Source organism: Saccostrea cucullata, unplaced genomic scaffold (genome assembly GCF_032062105.1).
Source record: "Saccostrea cucullata isolate Sc308-1 unplaced genomic scaffold, CSIRO_AGI_Scuc_v1 ctg10568, whole genome shotgun sequence".
In the NCBI taxonomy this organism is placed as follows: domain Eukaryota; kingdom Metazoa; phylum Mollusca; class Bivalvia; order Ostreida; family Ostreidae; genus Saccostrea; species Saccostrea cuccullata.
In genome coordinates, this window is record NW_026924205.1 from 1 (window position 1) to 22,658 (window position 22,658).

Below are 22,658 nucleotides of genomic sequence, written 5' to 3' on the forward strand. Positions count from 1 at the left end.
AAGAAAAGAATCAAAATTTATTACCTGGTAATTCAAAACAACATGGAAAAGGAATATGAAAAGACCCTAAAAAGTAGAAGAATAATATTTACATTTCCAATAAATTTCCCCTATGATTCTTTACAAAATAAAATGCAGTATATTTTCTCATGAACTACATCAGGTATGTATCACAAATGAGTATCCATTATTACGTCATAATACCGCTATTGACGTCAAAAAGTAAAAAATATATAGTGCACACTGTTTTGTTTTAAAAATGACAGTTGAACGGCGTAAATTTATGTCAAGTCACCAGAAAAATAATGTAAATATAAGAAATGAATTTAATTTTTTGAAGATTCATGAGGTATATGAACTACAACGCTTCACGCCGGCATATCTATCATGAAGCGCTAACGATCTTCATGAAATATGCCGGCGTGAAGCGTCGTAGTTCACAACCTCATGAATCTTCAAAAATTAAATTCATTTCTTAAATGTTTTAAATTTATATTAAAACAGATTCCTTACAAAAAGAAGTGACGGGTATTTGTCTTAAGTGACCATATTAAGGTATATTAGTAAATGATTAAAACAAGAGAGGGTATCTCAACTGAAACATTTTTTCTTTCCTGAACCGTATTCATTTATTTATTTTGTCTAGCAAAATTAATCAAATTGTACCTGCAAGGAGTTCAATATAGCAAATAGATACTGGAAGAATATAAGATCTTCATTAATTGAGAGAATTCCAAACACCCAGGTCAAACCCAGAATGGGAAGCAATGCACACATTCCTCTAACGCCGCTTCTGTAAATGAAAATTAATCAATATCATGACTATTACTTGTTTGTACATCTTAATTTTTTTTAATTTAGTAACATATTTGTCATTTTCCTCAATAAATGAAATTAAGTTTTCAGTAAAAAAAAATTCTTAATATCCATTTTCATTCCAGTCATTTCTTTAAAACATGAATGCCCATTTTCCCTTCCAGTCAGAAAATAGTTCAAAAAATGAATTTTATATACTAATAAACTATTGATCATGCCGTAAATTTATTTATACTTTAGGGTCTAAAGATACGACAAATGTATATGCATTACTGATATCATACAAGCTAGAATATTCACGGGTATCCAAAGAAAGTGAGCATAAAAACTATGATTAAGGTTGTATGGGTGTGAGCATATTACGTAACAAAAATTGGAACGAAAGTTGTAAGAGTTGCATTCAAAATAATGTCAGTAAAAGTGTTTATATCATTAAATAATTAATAATATTCTACATTCAAATTTACTACTTATTTTTTTTCTGATTAAAAATGAGTATCATAATATCTGCATTGTCATCAAGTACGTCTCGTATTTTTACGACAACTGACCCGTTTCCGATCTCCATAGTAACGACAGCTCTGGATTTCCCAAAATGACGAACAACGGAAAATGGGACGTTCCGAGCATATGCCGAGGGCGGCTTTGCCACTCGCAAACGGATTTTTTAAATACAGAAACCAGTCAGAAGCAGAAGTTGATTAGTGTCTATTCAAAAAGCGGTAAGAAAAAAGTATCGGATACATGTAAAACGCCAAACACGGTTACTGGGGCTCAAAATTACACCTGTCCTGTGACCGTGTACATGTGTGCCCATATTTCGACAGTCTATCAGTATCAAGAAGTGTCGGGTTCTTGTATCCCAGAGGCTAGACAATGTGTTAAATAAAAGTTTTTGGAATTGACTGCACAGAATAAGGCCTAATATCAACTAGAAATCAACTGTATCAAGAGATGCCGAGCGATTCCGTAATGTTCATATTTTTTCCTCGAGATATTCTTAGAGTTATTCCCCGTTGTGAAAGTACATAACCCGGCATTTTATATGTAAACAAACTGCTCGGAGATTGCAAAGAAACTAATTTGTAATGTAAGTTGAAGCAAAAGTTTGAAGAAAATTAGATTCAGGTATGGGTAGAAAAGATTTTCTGTTGGAAAATATGTCTTAAAAATTGAATAAATATGATTCATAATACTAACTCAAATTGTGTTGAAATCTTCAAACAAAAACGTGTTAATGCTGCATCTATATTTATGTTCCCCAAACGAAGTTGGGGAACATATTGTTTTTACTCTGTTTCTTATTAAGGTCTTCCGTCTTCAGCGGAAGACCTTCTTGTTATTCTTAGGTTTCTTTTTCACTTTTATTATTATTAGGGTCTTCCGTCTCCAACGGAAGACCCTTCTATTATTCTATTGTTTCTTTTTCACTTTTATTATTATTATTATTATTATTCTTTTTTTTTCTTCACAATTTTTGTGCAGAAGATTTCTCGGAGATGGCTCGACCGATTTTCTTGAAAATTTCGGAGAAGATGTATCTTTATCTAAACCTTATACGTTTTTTTCATTTTTTTGAAATTCACTTCCGGTCGGGAGTTACATGTATCGCCCTTTGATTGAAATTTTGATGACCTCCATGTCTGTGATGGAACTCAATAACGACTCAAGCTAGAAATCTGATTTTTTCAGGGATGATAGAGGACAAAAATGTTAATCTCAACAATCTACAACTGCATATTATAATTTTAATGTCATATGTTACATAAATAGGGGCCACAGGGGGCCAGAATGCTCAATCTTTGACGCTTTATATCTCAAAAGTGGGAAATATTTTGATAAGTAATATTGAACAAAAGATGTTCAAAATAATGTTATGAACAATATGCAACCTTTAGTTTTACGCTTTACGTCCCCTTTAAGGAGTTGAAGGGTTGGCCCCTAAATATTTCTTTTGCAAATAACTCGAAAACGAAAGAGAATCTCTGAATAGTTGTTGAACAAAAAGTGTTCAAAATCCTAAGAGCTTTACGATGAGATCAAGAAAAAGGGGCTGGGCACTCAAATTAAGGGCCGAGAGGGGCCAAAAGTCTTTAATCGATAACTCTTTAGCAGTCAATTTTTTTATATACATTACTGAAGCAAGAATGTTTATCTCAACTATCTACAACTATATATTATGCTTTGAATGTCCTATGGTGCATAATAAGGGGCCATAAGGGGCCAGTATGCTAAATCTTTGACGCTTTTTATCTCAAAAGTGGGAAATATTTTGATAAGTAATATTGAACAAAAGATATTCAAAATAATGTTATGAACAATATGCAACCTTTACTTTTTCGCTATACGTCCCCATTAAGGAGTTGAAGGGGTGGCCCCTAAATATTTCTTTTGCAAATAACTCGAAAACGAAAGAGAATCTCTGAATAGTTGTTGAACAAAAAGTGTTCAAAATCCAGAGAGCTTTAAGATGAAATCAGGAAAAAGGGGCTGGGCACTCAAATTAAGGGCCGAGAGGGGCCAAAAGTCTTTAATCGATAACTTTTTAGCAGTCAATATTTTGTTATACATTACTGAAGCAATGATGTTTATTTCAACAATCTAAAACTATTTATTATTTTTTGAATGTCGTATGGTGCATAATAAGGGGCCACAAGGGGCCAGAATGCTCAATCTTTGACGCTTTATATTTCAAAAGTGGGAAATATTCTGATAAGTAGTATTGAACAAAAAATGTTCAAAATCATGTTCTGAACAATATACAACCTTTCATTTTTCGCTATACGTCCCCATTAAGGAGTTGAAGGGGTGGCCCCTAAATATTTCTTTTTCAAATAACTTGAAAACGAAAGAGAATCTCTGAATAGTTGCTGAACAAAAAGTGTTCAAAATTCTGAGAGCTTTAAGATGATATGAAGAAAAAAGGGCTGATCCCTAATATTAGGGGCCGTGAGGGGCCAAAAGTCGAATTTTTAAGTCTTTATGTTCAATGTCTGTTTAGAGATTATGGAGGCAAAATCGTTCTTCTTCACAATCTTTATCATTATTGTAGAATGAAATTCTCAATCAAAATCTTATCTCATCTTATCAAGAATCGGACGGAAGACCCACTCGTTGCTCGCAACGAGATCGTATCTAGTTATTATTCTTTTTTTTCTTACTGATTTTGTGCACGCGATTTCTCAAAAACGGCTCGATGGATTTTCATGAAACTTTCAGGACTTATGTAACATAACTTGAACCTTATGCATTTTTTTCCGATTTGATGACGTCACTTCCGGTTTGGAGATATTGTCGATTTTATGATTTTTGAAGGGTCAGGTTGTCTCCAGACTTTCTCAATAATGGCTCAAGATAGAATCATGAAACTTTGAGGTATGATAGACCAAAGTCTATAGATATGTATAAAGTATTTCATTTTTTTCGGAAGTGCCGCACGTCGGCGCTCGCTATGGCCCGAAAATTGTCGTATCGCGAATTTCAAAATTTTTAACACCTTTTCTACGATATCTTTTTACCTGGAAATATTTTGTTAAAACATATAGAACAAAAGAAGTGTAGAATTTTAAGATCTTTCAAATGATATCTTGTAAAAGGGGCTGGCCCCTAAAACGAGGGGCCTAGAGGGGCCAAAAGTTTTTACTTTATGTCTCAAAAAGTATTGAAAATTTGTAATACGTCAAAGAAGCAAAGTTGTTCAAAATGTCAAGCTTTATCTATTAGAGTCATCAAAATACGTCCGGCGTCGTCACTTCCGGCCAAACCGGAAGTAGTCGGAAAACGCTTATTTTTGCCGTTCTTGACAGGTTTTTGGATAACATATGTTTCTGGTAGCATAAAAATTAATTTTCCGTCCGTCGGCGTCACTTCCGGTCAAACCGGAAGTAGCCAAAAATCGCTTATTTTGAAGGTTTTTGATGCAAAATTGAAATTATAAAGTCACTGGAGACGACTTAGCTCATTGCTTTCTTTTTTGATGTCACTTTCGGCACTTCCGGTCAAAACCGGACGGAAGACCTACTCGTTGCTTTGCAACGAGCTTTGCTCTAGTTAAGGTCTTCCGTTTCCAACGGAAGACCTTATTGTTTTCGTTCGGTTTCTTTTTCCCTATTATTATTTTTTTTATTATTATTCTTACCGATTTTGTGCACGCGAGTTCTCGCAAACGGCTCGATAGATTTTCACGAAACTTTCAGATCTAGTAGATATCGATCTGAACCTTATTGGAAATTTTTTGTATTGAGATCGTCACTTCCGGTCATGAGATATGTAGGATTTTCTGATTTTCAGTGGGCCTGCTTGTCCTGGTAACTCCTCCTTAATGACTTGAGATATGAAGTTGAGATTTTCAGTGTAGATAAAGAAAGGATTGTAGAAGTGCCATTTTGAGCCTAGAGCTCTGCAGCGCCAGAGGTACCAAAGCTTGCCTGAGTTTAAAAAATGGCTCAAAAATATCTCACGCAATTTGACATATTTTCAATTATATCTTCTTATCTATAAACATTTTGCTTATACATACAGAATAAAAGTTGTCAGAAAATTGACGATCTTTCATCTGATATGAAGAAAAAAGGACTGACCCCTCAAATAAGGGGCCTAAAGGGGCCAAAAGACTTTCATCTATAACTCTTACACTATCATTTTTTTGTTATAAATTACTGAAGCAAAAGTGTTTATCTTAACAATCTGCAACAATATATTGTAAAATTATGATCATATGTTACATAATTAGGGGCCATAAGGGGCCGGAATACTGAAACTTTGACGCTCCATACATGAAAAGAGGGAACATTTTGATAAGTAATATTGAACAAAAGATGGTCAGAATAATGTTGTAAACAATATGTATACTTTGAATTTTGTAAAAAGGCCCCTTTAAGGACTTGTAGGAGTGGCCCCTAAATATTTTCATTTTGAATATCTCCACAACGAATAGAAATCTCTGAATAAGTGTTGAACAAAAAATCTTTAAAATCACAAGACCTTTCATTTGATATCAAGAAAAAGGGGCTGACCCCTTAAATTAAGGGCTCAGAGGGGCCAATATTCTTTTATCTATAACTCTCTAATGATCAATATTTTGTAATACATTACTGAAGCAAAAGTATTTATCTTTACAATTTGCAACAATTTATGATAAAATTTTGATCAAATGTTACGTCATTAGGGGTCACAAGTGGCCAGAATGTCAAATCTTTGACGCTTTATATCTCAAAAAGGGGGAATATTTTGATAAGCAATATTGAACAAAAGAGGGTCAGAATAATGTTCTAAACAATATGCATACTTTGAATTTTTCTAAAACGGCCCCATTAAGGACTTGAAGGAGTGGCCCCTAAATATTTTATTGAGCATATCTCCACAACGAAAAGAAATCTCTAAATAAGTGTTGACAAAAAATCTTCGAAATCACAAGACCTTTCATTTGATATCAAGAAAAAGGGGCTGGCCCCTTAAATTAGGGGCTCAGAGGGGCCAAAGGTCTTTTATCTATAACTTTTAACGATCAATATTTTGTTATACAATACTGATGCCAAAGTATTCATTTTAACGATTTGCAACAATATATAATAATATGTTTTATCATATGTTACGTAATTAGGGGTCGCAAAGGACCAAAATGCTATAATTTTTATACTTTGTGTCTCGAAAAGGGGGATTATTTCATTAGCCTTATCAAACAAAAGATGTTCAGAATATCGTGATAAAAATAAGATTTAACTTTAACTAGGGAAAACTCAATGTCATTCTCTCTAAACAAATATCTCAGTCAAAATCACATCTCATCTTATCGAGAAATTCAACGGAAGACCTACTCGTTGCTCGCAACGAGATCTTATCTAGTTATTATTATTTTTCTTCTTCCAGGGCACTTTTTTGTCCGCGAATGATCTCGTAAACTACACATCCGACTAAGGTGAAATGTTTTTGGGGTCAGTAGACATGTTATGTAGATTTGCCGAACGAAGGTCATTTTGGGCGCACGTGCTTGCAAGAGTGCGCACGTGCAACACGTGAAATGACCAATATAATGAATATAGTCGTAACTTTTTCAATTTTTGATGAAATGCTTTGAAACTCATAATGTAAGGATATATTAGTAACATAGACATGATGACGTGGTCAAAATAGCAAGATCTCACGCGCATGCACGTGCACTTTGCTCTGATTGGCTGAAACTAAGGTCTCAATATCTTTCTTGTTTTTTGATAAAATCCTTTGAAATTTTAAACATAGTCATACATTAGGGAGATCTACAGCCAGATATATAAGAATTATCATAAAAGCATTTGCATGCACATGTGCTTGCAAGAGCGCGCACGTGCAACATGAGAAATGTCCAATATAATTGATATAGACGAAACTATTTAATTTCTATATGAAATGCTTTGAAACTCATAATATAAGGATATATTAGAAGCTGAAACAAGAGGACGTGGTCAAAATCTCACGCGCATGTACGTGTGCTTTGCTCTGATTGGCTGAAACTAAAGTCTCAATATCTTTCTTGTTTTTCGACAAAGTCCTTTGAAATTTTGAACATGGTTATAAATTATAAAGATCTACAGCATGATATATAAGAATTATCATGAAAAGCATGCGCATGCACCTGTGCTGCAATCTGATTGGCTGAAACATTAAATCTCTATAACTTTCTTAGTTTTCAATGAAACGGGATAAAATTTAGACTATGAATAGCTACATGTATAATGGATTCCTTCATTATGGAACTATCAAAATGAATGTAGAACATGCATATATGCATGTGCGTTCGCGAAAGACGCAAAATGACCAATTTATCTAAAAAACGGTAACATTTATATTTTTATGATTTTTTATTTATTCTCACGATATAAAGTAATGTTAATGGTTTAGACAACATGCCATAATCATCTTGCATGTGCATACACGTGCGTGCGGGTACAATGCGTTAAATGACATATAGTTGATAGCATTGTAGCCTTTATAATTCTTTGATGAAATCCTTCGATACTGATCATATTTTTAAAAATGTCTTACACGAATTAAGCACAAAAAGGGATTTGGGGAGCGTTTGGGGAACATCTGTAACGGTCCCCGTTACAATTAGCACTAGTTATTATTATTCTTATTATTTTTCTTCCTGGGAAAATCTTGTCCGCGAGTGATCTTGTAAACTACACATCCGACTTAGGTGAAACCTTTTTAGGGTAAGTAGGCATGTTATGTAGATTTGCGGAATCAAGGTCATTTTGCGCGCACGTGCTTGCAAGAGCGCGCACGTGCAAAACTTGAAATGACCAATTTATAATTGATATAACCGTAACTTTTCTATTTTGTGACGAAATGTTTTGAAACTCATAATGTAAGGATATATGAGTAGTATGCAAAAGATGACATGGTCAAAATAGCAAAGATCGCACGCGCATGCACGTGCGATTCGCTCTGATTGGCTGAAACTAAAGTCTCAATATCTTTCTTGTTTTTTGATAAAATCATTTGAAATTTTGAACATAATCATACATTAGGGAGATCTACAGCCTGTAATATAAGATTTATCATGAAAGCATGTTCATGCACATGTGCTTGCAAGAGCTCGCGCGTGCAACACGTGAAATATCCAATATAATTGATACAGACGTAACTATTTAAATTATTAATGAAATGCTTTGAAACTCATATTATAAGTATATATTAGAAGCATAGACAAAATGACATGGTCAAAAAAGTAAGATCTCACGCGCATGCACGTGTGCTTCTCTCTGATTGGCTGAAACTAAAGTCTCAATATCTTTCTTGTTTCTTGTCATAATCCTTTGAAATTTTGAACATAGACCTACATTATGAAGATCTATACAGCATGATATATAAGAATTTTCATGAAAGCATGCGCATGCCCGCGTGCTGCAATCTGATTGGCTGAAACTTTAAATGGCTATATCTCCTTTGTTTTTTGACGAAGTGCTTTGAAATTTAAAACATAGTAATGCATTAGGATATCCTACAATATTATATTGAAAAAAATCATGAAATCACGCGCATGCACGTGTGCTGCAATCTGATTGGCTTAAACTTGAAATGGCTATAAATCCCTTGTTTTTCAACCAAACAGGATGGGATTTAGAATATAGATATAAGGGACTCATACAAGAAGGTATGGTCATCATGCACGTGCATGCACGTGCGTGCATTTGGGACACGTGAAATGAAAAATACACTTGAAAGAGTGATTTTTCATACTTTTGGACTGAATGCTTTAATATATTGTATATTAAAATATGTAGATAGTGTAGACAAGATGATATGATCATAACGCACATGCATTCACATGCGCACGGGTACAATGCTAAAATTTGAATATAATTGGTATCCTTCTGAGAAAACGTTGTTAAAGTCAAAAATGCACAGAGTTTGTCTTATTTAATGAAGCTTACAGGGAATATGGCACCAAAAAGGAGTTGGGGAGCGTTTGGGGAACATCTGTAACGGTTCCCGTTACAATTAGCACTAGTTACACATTGTGATAATTCAGATAAGGCCATAAGGGATACACATCTACATATAAAAAATGATGATAGGGTTGTGGTGGCTGGGGGGAAATATGTTGGTATGCAAAAATTTAACACATATTTTTTATGGTAAGGGGTTTTATTTTATTAGATCATTTGATACATTATAGCACAATTCCTTGTCATTTACTTTTATTTATAAGTAACATGGAAAGTCAAGAAAATTCTATGAAAGTCAATTCCTAGTGAGTGTCAAATCACATTCGAGGTCATATCATTATAATTTCAAGAAACTTATAGTCACTGTGTTATTTAATTTAATATACTTAATTCATTACTGATAATTGTACATACAGGTATGATTTTTTTCCCAGTTAGGGGTATGATATCAGTATCAAGGGAGGGCATACTGCTTTTGCAGCTGTCTGTTTGCAGCTGTATGTCTGTTAGTCGGTCGGTCCACCACCAATTTCTGTTTATTTTCTTTGCAGAGGTTGCATGTATTGAAATGAAATTTGGTATACAGATTTATCATAATAATATCTAGGTCAAGGTTTGTTTTGGGTAGGTAAGATCAGGGAATTTTTTTACAGAGTTATGTCCATTTGACTTAGAAAAATTCCAATTATCTGGGGTAATGGGCAATAAGTATTTTATAAACATATCTTGTTCAAGGACTTGTTTATCCTCAAATATCCTTGTTGTTTCACAGGCAGCAGAATATGTCTACAAATGAAGTTCGGGAAGGAACTTTGCAGGCTTCTGGATGTGCTGTAGAGGAGTTCTCATGATAAAGACAAAATACCAGCAACGAGAGATTTTTTTATGGGTAAAATATTTTACCTTCATCATTGAATTTGATTGCCTCTTGAAAAAACTTTAACCCAGGGCATACTAATTGAACTGATTTTGAAATTTGACCTACTTTTGAAAAGTCAAGTGACTCAAGTCTATAGTGGATAATTTTTAAATGAATGAGATGCATCTCTTATTATGTATTCTTTTGTATTGTACATGTATATGTTATATCAGTATTTGGTAGGGGAGTATAGCAATTATTATACCATATCTCTTCTAGTTAAGTTTACCTAAATAAATAAATATATAATGAATATAATTTATTTTATTTTAGCCAGAGCGTATGCTACACATATACTACAAATTTTGGCCATCAATGGAGAAAACCACTTCAGCCAGTACATATTTACATGTACATGTACTACCAAAGACTCCAATCATCCAAAAGTAAGAGAGATAACTGGAATAAGGACCGGGGGAAAGAAAATGTACCACAATGACAAAGATCGAGGTGAAAGCAGTAAACATAAGGACAGGACTGTCCTACGAGCTTTTTTGATTTTTTGTCTACCAATGACAGTGTGGTGGAACTTGGTCGAAATATAAGAAATTATGATGTTCCTGCACTTTTTCCATGCATTGATATACTGTTTTGTATTTGTATGCCCTGGGTTAAATGTCACACAGGTTCATGGTTTTCTAAACCTCTTCCATTATTTAAACTAGTCAAGTTTTGTCTGAGCTCATAAAACAACAGTCTGAGCTCATAATACAACAAAAAATTATTGTTTTATATGCTTGTAATGACAGTTCAGGTATAAAATATTATTTCATAAAACTTAATATTCATTTTAATACATATTGTATAATTTGGAAATGTTATTGGAATAATTTTATTATTAAACATGAACATTTTGCAGAGAAAAGATGTTCAGAGGAAATTCGGGCTGAATATTTTTTCTGAAACTTGGACTCATTGATTGATTTTTGTCATATTTCATGTATAACCTATACATTTTTTGTTTCCATTACTCTGCATGTAGTAACATATGTGACAAGGATTCATATTTCTCATTTCTCATTGTTAGTCAATGGAAAATAATAGCTGGCATATTGTAAGATCGTACACTGTGAAACATTAATTTCTTTTTTATTTTACAAATGAAAGTTGTTCAGGTAATTTATAGATCATAAAATTGTGCCATGTTCATTTTTTATTTAGATTGTTTTTATTGAAATGTAACTGATTTTAGAGAAGTCGTAAGCATGAAAATTTTGCAGAGAAAAGCAGATCAGAGGAATTTCGGGCTAAATATTTTCAAAATGGCTCCACTCTTTTTTCTAAAACTTGGACACAATAATTAATTACTGTTATTGTTCATGTAAAACCTATGCATTTTTTATTTCCATTACTCTGCATATTGTAAAATATGTGATAACAATTCATATATTTCTCATATTTTATTGTTTCGAATCATTGGACATTATAGATGGCTATGGAGGACATTTAATGAAATAACTTTTTTTTTTATTTTAAAAATGAATATTGTTTAGGTAATATATAGTTCAGAGAATATTGTATCATGTCCATTTTCCATTTTAGTTGTTTTTATTGAGTTATGAATGAAAACGAATTAAGAGCAGTTGTAAACACAAGAATTTTGCAGAGAAAAGCTGATCAGAGGAAATTCGGGTGAAATATTTTCAAAACGGCTCCACTCTTTTTTCTGAAATTTGGACAAAGTGATTGATTGTTGTTATTTTTTATAAAAATAAATTGTTTTTTCTGATTCCATTACTCTGTCTATGTTTTATAATTTGATTAAGATCCACAACTTATGTATTTTGGTCAGAAAAATTAGACGTCATAGGTGGCGCCGCAAGCACAGTTTAGAATTTGTTAAAAAAAAAGTTTTTGTTTTAAATTTTAGAACAGATGTTCCTTGCTTAATAAAAATTAACATTTCAAAATTTTACATAATCTTTGACCTATTTTTTTTAAGTTGGTGTGTGGACTATATTTATAAGGAAAATATCACACAGAGTTACCTCCCTTAGTTTGGCAACCGCTAGGGGGCAAACGGCTACACTCTTTTTCTTTATATTATAATCATGCATTGCTTATACATATGTGTATTCATTTATACCAAAATCATTTGTTTTCCATTACTTTGATTTCACACTCGTACTACCTTAATGTTTTCCTTTACTTACATCGTTTTTTCTCTCAGTGATTTCTTCGCCATGAAAGCTGATGTGTACATCATTCTCATAACAACGATGACGATTATTAGGTTAACCTGGAGTATTTCAGAAATATATAAACAAAGCAAACAAAATGTTTTTGGCATTTCTGTATTTCTAAATCAATGTAATGGGGATAAATATCTTAGCTTACCGAGATGATACACAAGACTGGAACTATGAATCCATATAACGAAGAATCCCTTAACCAACAGCTAGTGAATAAAAATATGAAATGGCAGTAGAGCATTTGGTGAGTTTCCTACTTTCCTTTTAATTGTTTGAAGTCATTTTTAATTGTTGGTTATACATACATTAGCTAACAATACATTTTACTCACTATCTTTCATCCCCATATCCGTCCAGTTGTGATCCACCAAGTGTAATACCTACAATCACCGCTGGTAAACCTACAAAGAGGAACATAAAAAGGCTAAGAACGAGGACGTAGTATCGTTTTAGAAAGTTGGGAGCCAGCCAGAGAAAGAAATCAATTTACCTGAAAAATATACGACAAGCAAAAACTTATAATTATAATAATAAATTGATGAGTAAATAAAGTTCTTTCTCCAAACTTAATCAAAGTACTCAGAAGTACAGAGAGTCGGGCTCATTTACAGAGTAGAATGGATTTCTTACATGAATCACGTTTATACTCTGATGAAAAAAATATTTTAAAATTATCAATATAAATGATAAGACACTGACAGTGAGTTTTTCAATCCTAATACCACGGTCCGATTTTGTCAGAATCAGAATTAATCTGGTACCGCAGCTGAATGTAAATAAACAGGCCAGTCTGGTTCCCTCTCCTGCTTTACCTCGTATGTGTAGAGAACTACGGTAACACTGATTATCAAAAATCCTTACGCTAATGAACTATGTTCTTTGACTTATGAAGTTTTCAAAGTCATTAATACTAATGTTTATTTTATATAGATAAAACTTGTTTTTGTTGCTTTATTTAGCGTTTGTTTTATCTCAAAAGCGGTTGAGAGTAAGAACTATATTTTTGCACGTAACTTTAAAATGGCGACTATGGGGTCAACATCCTGCCTTGAACAGGATCACATAAGCCGGCAATTGCTCTTTTAGCAATAAGCCCGGCTAAAAATCCCTTTTCAGAAGGAGCGGAAAGACAAGGTTACTTAAATTTTGACAAAAATGCACTATAGGTAAGTTTGTGCAATAGTTAGCAAATGTTACTTTTGGCAGTAATGCGATACCACCAATTCATTTATAGAAATATAAATTCAATTTTATATAGTGTGTTTCATGATATAATAAAATATGCATTCATATGTATATGCATGAGATTTATTAATTGATGCATTTGTTATATTCAAATGTCAGAGACCTCACCGTTAATATTTGTTAATTTTAACAGCCTTTTTCTTTTTGTGGAGTTATATTGTTTACAAACAGTTATTTTTTTTTTTATAATTTATTTATGAGCCTAAAGTATTTTGTATCTTATAAAGGATTTATTCATATGTGGGTGATGTAAACATTCAATTTACATAGATAATTATTTGCCCTTACCCCATCCAACAAGGTAAAAGACTGCAGAACTTGACCTCGAATTGAACACATCGAGAATGGCTACTGCTAGGTCAATACCGAGACACAACATGATACAGAACATAGCCAGGAAGAAGTAATGTAATAAGGCAGCAATGACAACACAACCGGTCTAAAAGTAGAAAAGGTGTAAATATATTCTTGAAATATCATAATATAAAATACAGATTAATAATGCAAGTAATTACAAACGGTACGGACAGGGTTGCTTTCAAAGCGCAGTTTTGAATGCTTTGCATGTATTTGAAAAGAAGGTCTTCTATCAATCATTCATACATACCTTGTTATCCGTATGTTCTACTGCTGTCAAGAACATGAGATATGCAACACAAAGTGCAATACACAGGTGGACAACCAACGTTGATCGACGGGATTTTATATATCTATTTCAAAGGAAAATGTTATTGAAACGCCATCAGTTATTACTAATAAAACTCTCTCTCTCTCATTATACCGTTCTCTTCCCCTTCTCTCTATCTCATAATTTACAATAGATATGCAACACAAAGTTGAATACATAGGTTGTCAACCAACGTTGATCGACGGGATTGCTGCGATCTTTTAAAAGTAAAATATTAAACACATAACATCTGTAACACAGGTACATATGTACTTGTGTACCTGAACACGACAACCCCTACCCACCCTGATATTCAACCCCGGGATTTGTTGGACTTTCTCCCAAAAAATCATATTTATTACACTCAGTCATCATGTGTGCCATAGCTAAAAATCTCAAAAAAACTCAAAATACCCCTCCCCCCAATAAAATTATAATGTATAGTGTTTTAGAGGGTTTCATTTTTTTTCCCTATAGTATAAATAATGAAAATAAAATCAGTATAATTTGTTAATAAAAATGTTTAACAAACCCCGGGGTTGAATATGGTGGGGTTAGGAATGGAGGAGGGGTGCTTGGTGGTCCTGTAAACAAGTACTTTCAAGAAAACTTTCTCTCTCATTATCTCATTTTCTATCCCCCTCTCCTTTTTCTCATATTTACAGAAAGATACAACATAAAATTTAAAGTCTATATTGTTAGGTAAACTAATATAAAATTCACCTCCAAAAATACAGATATATGATTATCGTTACAAAGGCTCCAAGGATAGAGAGACTGCAACCGATGATGGAAATCATTCTTAATCTCTCATAATCTTTCCGAGATACCTGTAAACACATAATGTTTATCTTAAGTATTTATTGAATATATGTTTCAAAGATACAGCAGCAAAAAATTAAATCTCTACGTTTAAAAAATGAGCACATTCGAATAATTCCAATGCCAAGGATTTGGAACTGATTTTAAAGTTTTCGGTTAAGGCTTAATAAGGCTTACCACGTATAAATCATCCGACAAACTCATCAGAATTGCAAAATTAGTAAGATGGCTGCAGGAACAGACAGTAAGGGAACTGTTCGTGAAATTTACGCTACATCCCTTGTCGCTCCACATGCTAAGGTGCATAATAAACTTATATTAATAATCAAAATTTGGATTATTTTTGTTCTGTTAAATAATTGAAAGATAATTTTGTATATAAAAAATCATAACAATAATTTTTTTTTCATGTGTAAAAAAGCAAACATAAGAAGACCATTTCACTTTTCTTTTCCCCTTATTCTATGAAACTTAACCTTAGAATACAAATGATAAGAATAAGATAAACAGAAATGAAATATTTTACGGTTACCCTTTATCTATCTTTTCCGTTTCTATTAATAGCTCATTAATACAAAATTTAAAAAATATAGAATTATCAAGACGGGATTTTGAAAAGAATTTTGAGTAAGAATCTTGATTTTTTTTCGCAAAATAGTCATAATGTATTATTTGATTATGAAAAATTACTTGAACAATGACATTGTTCTTTTGGAACTCATGTTAAAATCCTTCACTTACTATACTTACTTTGTTGACAAGTTAAGAAACACACAATCTGACAATGAGTTGTTTTCATTACTCTGAAACAGACCACATATACACATAAACATAGATATTTCTTCATATTCAGTTATTCAAAATTTGAATGTTATACCATTTCAAACTCCTATCAAACTCAGACTTATTTTTGCATCGAAATTCGCCGTGGATTATTCAAACCCTTATTAAAGTAATCACAAGAAAAAATTGATGTAACCATCCATTGTCGCCCGGGAAAGAAATAAGGTAAACAATGGAAATGCATGTTGATCATCAAACAGCTTCGATATATGTGAAAAAGGCATGCGTCTAAATGATGGAGACGACAGTCGAGAATATTTTGAAAACTTATAGTCGGATGAAAACGAACAAAAATGGTACCCTTTTAAACTTTATAAACCTTTCTTATGTGAATGTTGCTGCATTACATATAAATTGAAACCAGACATATGCATCACATATTTTCAAAAATGTATTTTACTCTAAGAATTTAAAATACGAACTGTGTAATTAAAGTACGTTTTTATTCAATAGGTAAAATTCGACGTTCTAAAAGAAGGAACCTGTCGTTTTTTCTTCGATAGTAAATGATAAGCAACTTTATATATTAAATATGTAAAACATATATATATTTACAGATGCACTTTATGGAAATAAATATATTGTGTATCTCGTAATTTATAAAGGTATGGAATCCGGATAGGGCCACGCAGTTCACTATCGCATCATCGCACCATCAAGATTTGAGTCGATGGTGCGATGTCGCGATAATGCGATGACGATGGCGCGATGGTTCGATAACGATGAAGCGATGACGCGATAGCGCGATGACGATGATGCGATGGTACGATGAAGCGATAATGCGATGACGCGATGGCACGATAGCGATGATGCGTTGGTGCGATAGCGATGATGCGATGGCGCGATAGTGATGATGGGATGCTATATCGTGTCATTGTTATTGCTTTATCGCGCTATCGACATCGTGTCATCGCACCATCGCTCTATCGACTTTATAGATAGGATGGCATTCCCAGCAGTCATTGCACAACATGGCGTTTGTTGATGAAAAGATTCAAGAATATTTCATTAACGGATACGATAATAAAGAAATCATGGTTTTATACAGAAGAACTTCCATGTGTATTACCATTAGTAGTTAAAAGTCAAGCAAGGATTTGATTGCCCAGTGATAATAAATTGACTTAAATTTTGTATTTGATAATCATATTTTAAATAACAAACACGAAGTACATGTACCAAGAGGAGAAAGGGAGGAAGACTTTTGTTTTGTGTTTGCTTTTAATTTTCTTGGTTGTGAATACTGTATTTAACGGTGCTAAAATTTCACGATTTCTCAGAAAGTACAATAGCGATGGTTTTTATTTCACCAGGGACCTATATACTAGTACATAGGTCCCTGATTTCACGATGCAAGAAATTAATTTAAATTTCGTATATAGCATTTACTTGTTTTTAATAGTTAAAGATAGCATTCACGATGAGTTGAATTTTGCGGATAAAAGATGAATTGCAAACATAGTGAAACTAAAACCATCGTAATTATTTTCCAGTCCACAATATTAACCCCCCCCCCCCGTTTAAAAACTAAAATCTAGATCACGCGGATTTCGATTTCTTTTACATCAGTCTCAAGATGAGTGTATTGTCAAACTTATCTTGATTATCAAACTATATTTTCACAGTCTTCTAACTAGTTATATGTCTGGCAAGAAAGACATGGTTAATTTTAATGCCCAAGTGAAGTTTATTAGCCCAGTAAGATCTATATCTTATATATATTCTCATATATATTCTGTTCAAATCTTCACTACCTGACGCCATTTCTTTTCTCAATAGCACATGCGCATAAGAATCGATAGCGCGATAGTGCGATAATGCAATGACGATAGTGCGATAGAGCACTGATGATGACACGATAGAGCATCGCTTCATCGTTATCGCGTTATCGTATCATCGCTATCGCACCATCGCAGCATCGCTATCGTGCCATCGCGTCATCGCTTTATCGCTCCATCGCACCATCGCTTCATCGTCATCGCACTATCGCGCCATCGCATCATCGTCATCGCGCTATTGCACCATCGCTTCATCGTTATCGCTTCATTGCTTCATCGTCATCGCATTATCGCGTCATCGCACTATCGACTCAAACCTCGATGGTGCGATGATGCGATATTGAACTGCGTGGCCCTATCCGGATTCCATATAAAGGGAAAAAAACATTCTGATTAACAATCTTCTTGATGTTTAGAAAACCTTTAATTCTGAATAACTTCTCCCACCTAAATCCCCATACACTAACACTTAAACTTATATGTATAGAGCAGCCCGGTCCTCCGGGCTTCAATAGCTTCTTTTTTAACATTAAGCATAATCATATATGCGAAACTAAAGAATAAAAAAAAAATTAAAGTTGAAGATATCAAACAATGATCGATGTAAAAATACATAATCAATAAAAATATTAAATAAGGGCATAACACACGGAACCCTCAGGCTATAAATATTCTAAAGGTCCTCTGTTGAACGGTCGCAGCCGTCGTGGACCCCATACATTAATCACAGGTTCATTGCATAGTTAATTCTTATTTATCATATACTAAGTAGTAAATACACCGGTTTGATGCTGGTGACGTCACAATACCCATATCACGGACCGTTCCGAAAATCCATATTATGTGTCAGACCGTTTGAAAATTCATTCTTTCTGAATCATAGGAATTCCATGCAGTAACAATATATATATATCGTTTTTCTCATAATTATGATCTCCAAAATGCTAATTGTGACGTCATTAACTTGTGCATTTTCACGATTTTTTTTTAAGTTGCAGAAGACATCAATTTTCAGTGGAGTTTCCTCTCAAGAAACATAATCTGCCACCGTCGCCCATAAAGATTGTTTGATATGCATATTTCAAAGCAGTTTACATAATATATCCAACAAGCGGCCCAGGGGCCACATCGCTCACCTGAGCAATTGGCTAAGAAAAAGCACATATCAGATCAGAACTGAAAGTTTACTGAGGAAGGGGGGGGGCTTGAATTTTAACCCCCCAGGGGGTCATGATTTGAGCAAACTTGAATCTACACTACCTGACGATGATTCCCTATAAATATCACTAAGCATGGCTTTAAAGTACTTGAAAAGAAGATTTTAAAAGGTTTCCCTAGATATTCCTATGTTAAACTTCTATCGGCCATTTGGCCCACCCTACCGCCGGGGGTCATGATTTGAACAAACTTGAATCTACACTACCTGGGGATGATTCCACAGGAGTTTCATCTTTCCTGTCTCAATGGTTCTTGACAAGAAGATTTTTCTTATATATTCGTATGTAAAACTTTGATCGGCCATTTTGGCCCCACCCTACCCCCGGGGGTCATGATTTGAACAAACTTGAATCTACTCTACCTGAGGATGATTCCACATGAGTTTCATCTTTCCTGGCCTCGTGGTTCTTGAGAAGAAGATTTTTTAAAAATGCCACTAATTTTTCTCTAATTCATAATTATCTCCCCTTGGAAAAGGACGTGGCCCTTCATTTGAATAAACTTAAATCCCCTTTACCCAAGGATACTTTGTAGAAAGTTTGTTTGAAATTGGCCCAGTGGTTCTTGAGAAGAAGATGAAAATGTGACAAGTTTACGACAACGACAACAACGACAACGGACAAATTTTGATCAGAAAAGCTCACTTAAGCGTTTGGCTCAGGTGAGCTAAAACTTGAAGCGGGCGACGGTGGCAGACACTATTTCCTAAGGGAAAATAAGCACACAAAAAATGAGTCACTCTAAGGCATTTCTACATTAAACTTAGAAATGTACCGAATAAGTGACGTCATATTTCCAGAATAGTCCTCCTTCATGCCATATCATTTAATGATTTATCATATTCATCTACTCAAATATTGATAAAGCCATATTCATAATTTTTAAAAACATGAAAATTTTAGGGCACAATAAAACCCAAACCGTACATTCTTCTTACATCAGAAATTTACTCACATTTTTTCGCTGAAATGTCAGGGTGATATTATTTGGTTGTAATGAAGTGTCCTTCAGATCCTCTATTGTAAGTGATAGAACACTCGAGTCAACACTGATGTTCTTTCTTATAATAAAGGAAAATAATTCATTAGATTAATAGTTGTTAGCATCTTTATAACATATTAAACGGTTTCTATCGTTATATTAAATATAGACTTTTAAATTCACCAAAACCGTTTATGTAATATCATTAGCTTTAGGATCTTTTAAAGGTATATTTGATTTTTTTTTTATAGTTTAAAAATGTTACCAAGAAGAAGTAAATATACAAAAATCATTTAAAATCTGTGGATATGGAAAGATTTTGCATAAAGATATTTTGAAATAAAAAAGAATATATTTCAGGCCTAATATTTACTTTCCTGTGTGCTCAAACTCAAAATCAGATCCGAAATCATCATATTTAACAGCGGTAAACGCAACAGTATTACCTACAGTAACAAAGAATAAGTTTAAGAAATTAGTTTACAACAAAATTATTATTGCACAAATAACCCGATTTTTTTTTAAGTTTGTGTGATTTTTTAAAGTGAAAGTAACAAATTGAAACCAGGAAGTCAAGAAACATTGATCAACAAAGTTTACGTATAGGACATCGGCTTACCAAGGCTGTCAAGGGCTTCTTTTGGTAATTGAAATTTGGTGTTTTGGGATATGGATGTATTTTTTGGAAACACAATCTCTTGCTTCGGAACTTTTTCTATTGTTAGATCTAAATTAGAAAAAAAATTATTCAGTGATTGGAAATTAAAGCTTTTTATAACATTTTCATATGGTATATATTTTCAATTTTCAAATCAATACTGTAAAAGCAGAAAAAAGCTTTAGGAATTTTGTTTTTTTTTTAATGATTTTGTTGAGAATTAGCACCAAAATTAAATGGTACATGAAATATTTATATTTATACGAATGTGTTGAAACTTTAGCAGAAAAGGGTTATCATTGTACAACTTTACTTTTTGTAAGTTATTTTTTTCATTAAAAATAAATAAGAAAAAACTATGGCAGAGAATACCCGACATAATATCTGCATCTTTTAGTTTTTTGTGATTTAGAAATTATCGCAAAATGCAAAAATTGACCATCACATTAAAATAGTCTTAATGTATAAACCTATTATAAATAGGAGTCTTTTCGAACAAACGAAATCTAATGCCAATGAAACATTTATAAATGACAAAAGAACAGAATTTTGCCCCCACGAAAATCTGAGTTTCTACGGTATTTCAAAATTATAAACTAAAAATAATTATCGAATATGTATTGGCATCTTATATTGCATCCAATTATGCGTCTTATATAATAACAAAATTGATAAAAAGTACATTATTGCTTATATATTTGTAGGACTCCAAAGTGCGATGGGACTCCAAAGTGCGATGGTCACGCCAAAGTCCGATGGTCTGCGCCAAACCCCGACGGTTTGACACGCCAAAGTCCGATGGTGCAGAAAACAATTAACGTTTATGACGTCATAGTACTACTGCGCAAATATGCAATGCAGCGTCATGCCAAGGCCCGATTGTTTAAAATAAATACAAATAAATATTAGCTAGGCCCGATCTAGTTGATCTGCGCATACGTTGTAACGCAGCGTCGACTCAGGCACGTCACAATACCGTTGGCTGCCGTCGCAATTGAACACAATAACGTCATAATTAAAATGACGTCAAATTGCACTAAAATGTTTCGCTGATCTTGCTTACCTGGTAGCTCTATAGACTGTGCATTGAAAGCTGCCATTTCTATTATTATTTTTTTAAATATTTAAATTGATAAACAACTTTGGAACCTAATTAATTTTGAGGGGTCAATTTTTTGGTACAGATTCCTTAATTTTATCTTGTTTCATTTCAATTTGTGAGTTTAAAAAACAAACACTGCAACCAAAAGTAAACGATTTTAGTCTTTTTCTTTGAACGTTTTTTTTTTTTTTTTTTTTTTTCCATTTTTTAATATTTTATTCAATAATTTAATAACAATAACTGTGGAGGTAATGCCTCCTCAGAGGCCCTCGCAGATATATCCTCACCTGGGGTGCCAGGAGCTCCCTGGATCGGATAGAAAAAGAATTGTACATATCAAAGATAAAAATTATATAGTTAAATACAGTAGAATAGAATAGAATACACAAAAAAATGCATACGTGACAGTTCACATTTTATGAGTATAAAAAAGTATGTTTCATTCATATTTCGTATTTGTTTTACATTTATATATACAAGGATAGAAATCGATCAATTGAATAATTTGTATCACAAACTTTCTTCAATTTTTTTAAATATATTTATTTTCCAATTCTTATATTTTGATCTTTTAAGAGCACAATTCTAAATTAAACGAAAATGCTCAATCATCTTGGGAGGAATTAAAAATTAAAATAAAAGACTATAAAATATAGTAAAACTGTTAGTAAATCACGTAAACGTCAAATCATTCATCTAGAAAATGAAATAGCAGCTATGGAGAAATCAAATTCAAATGATATTGATATGAATAGAAAAAGAAAATTAGAATCTGAATTAAAAGAACTGATCAATAAAAAAGCCAATGGTGCCCAAATTAGATCCCGTGCGAAGTGGATAGATGAAGGAGAAACAAACTCCTCATTTTTCCTTAAACTTGAATCAACTCATCAAAATAATAATACTATAAAGCGTATAAAAAATGGTGACAATATAACTACTAATAGTAGTGATATCTTAGGGGAAATGTGTGATTTTGATATTAAAT

General features: G+C 33.1%; 1 protein-coding gene across 1 annotated transcript; it reads right to left on the bottom strand.

Annotated features, from left to right (window-relative positions):
- Positions 1–24: 24 nt before the first annotated feature.
- Positions 25–20,638, bottom strand: LOC134265951 (adhesion G-protein coupled receptor D1-like; the record flags this gene model as incomplete). Its single annotated transcript, XM_062748152.1, has 13 exons — positions 20,530–20,638; positions 20,284–20,356; positions 19,884–19,989; positions 15,841–15,893; positions 15,268–15,385; positions 14,992–15,098; positions 14,209–14,311; positions 13,890–14,040; positions 12,688–12,757; positions 12,502–12,562; positions 12,318–12,403; positions 667–793; positions 25–66 (listed from the first exon to the last, which is right to left on the bottom strand). Coding segments are annotated over exons 5-13 (864 nt in total), but the record flags the coding sequence as incomplete, so codon positions are not given.
- Positions 20,639–22,658: the final 2,020 nt, after the last annotated feature.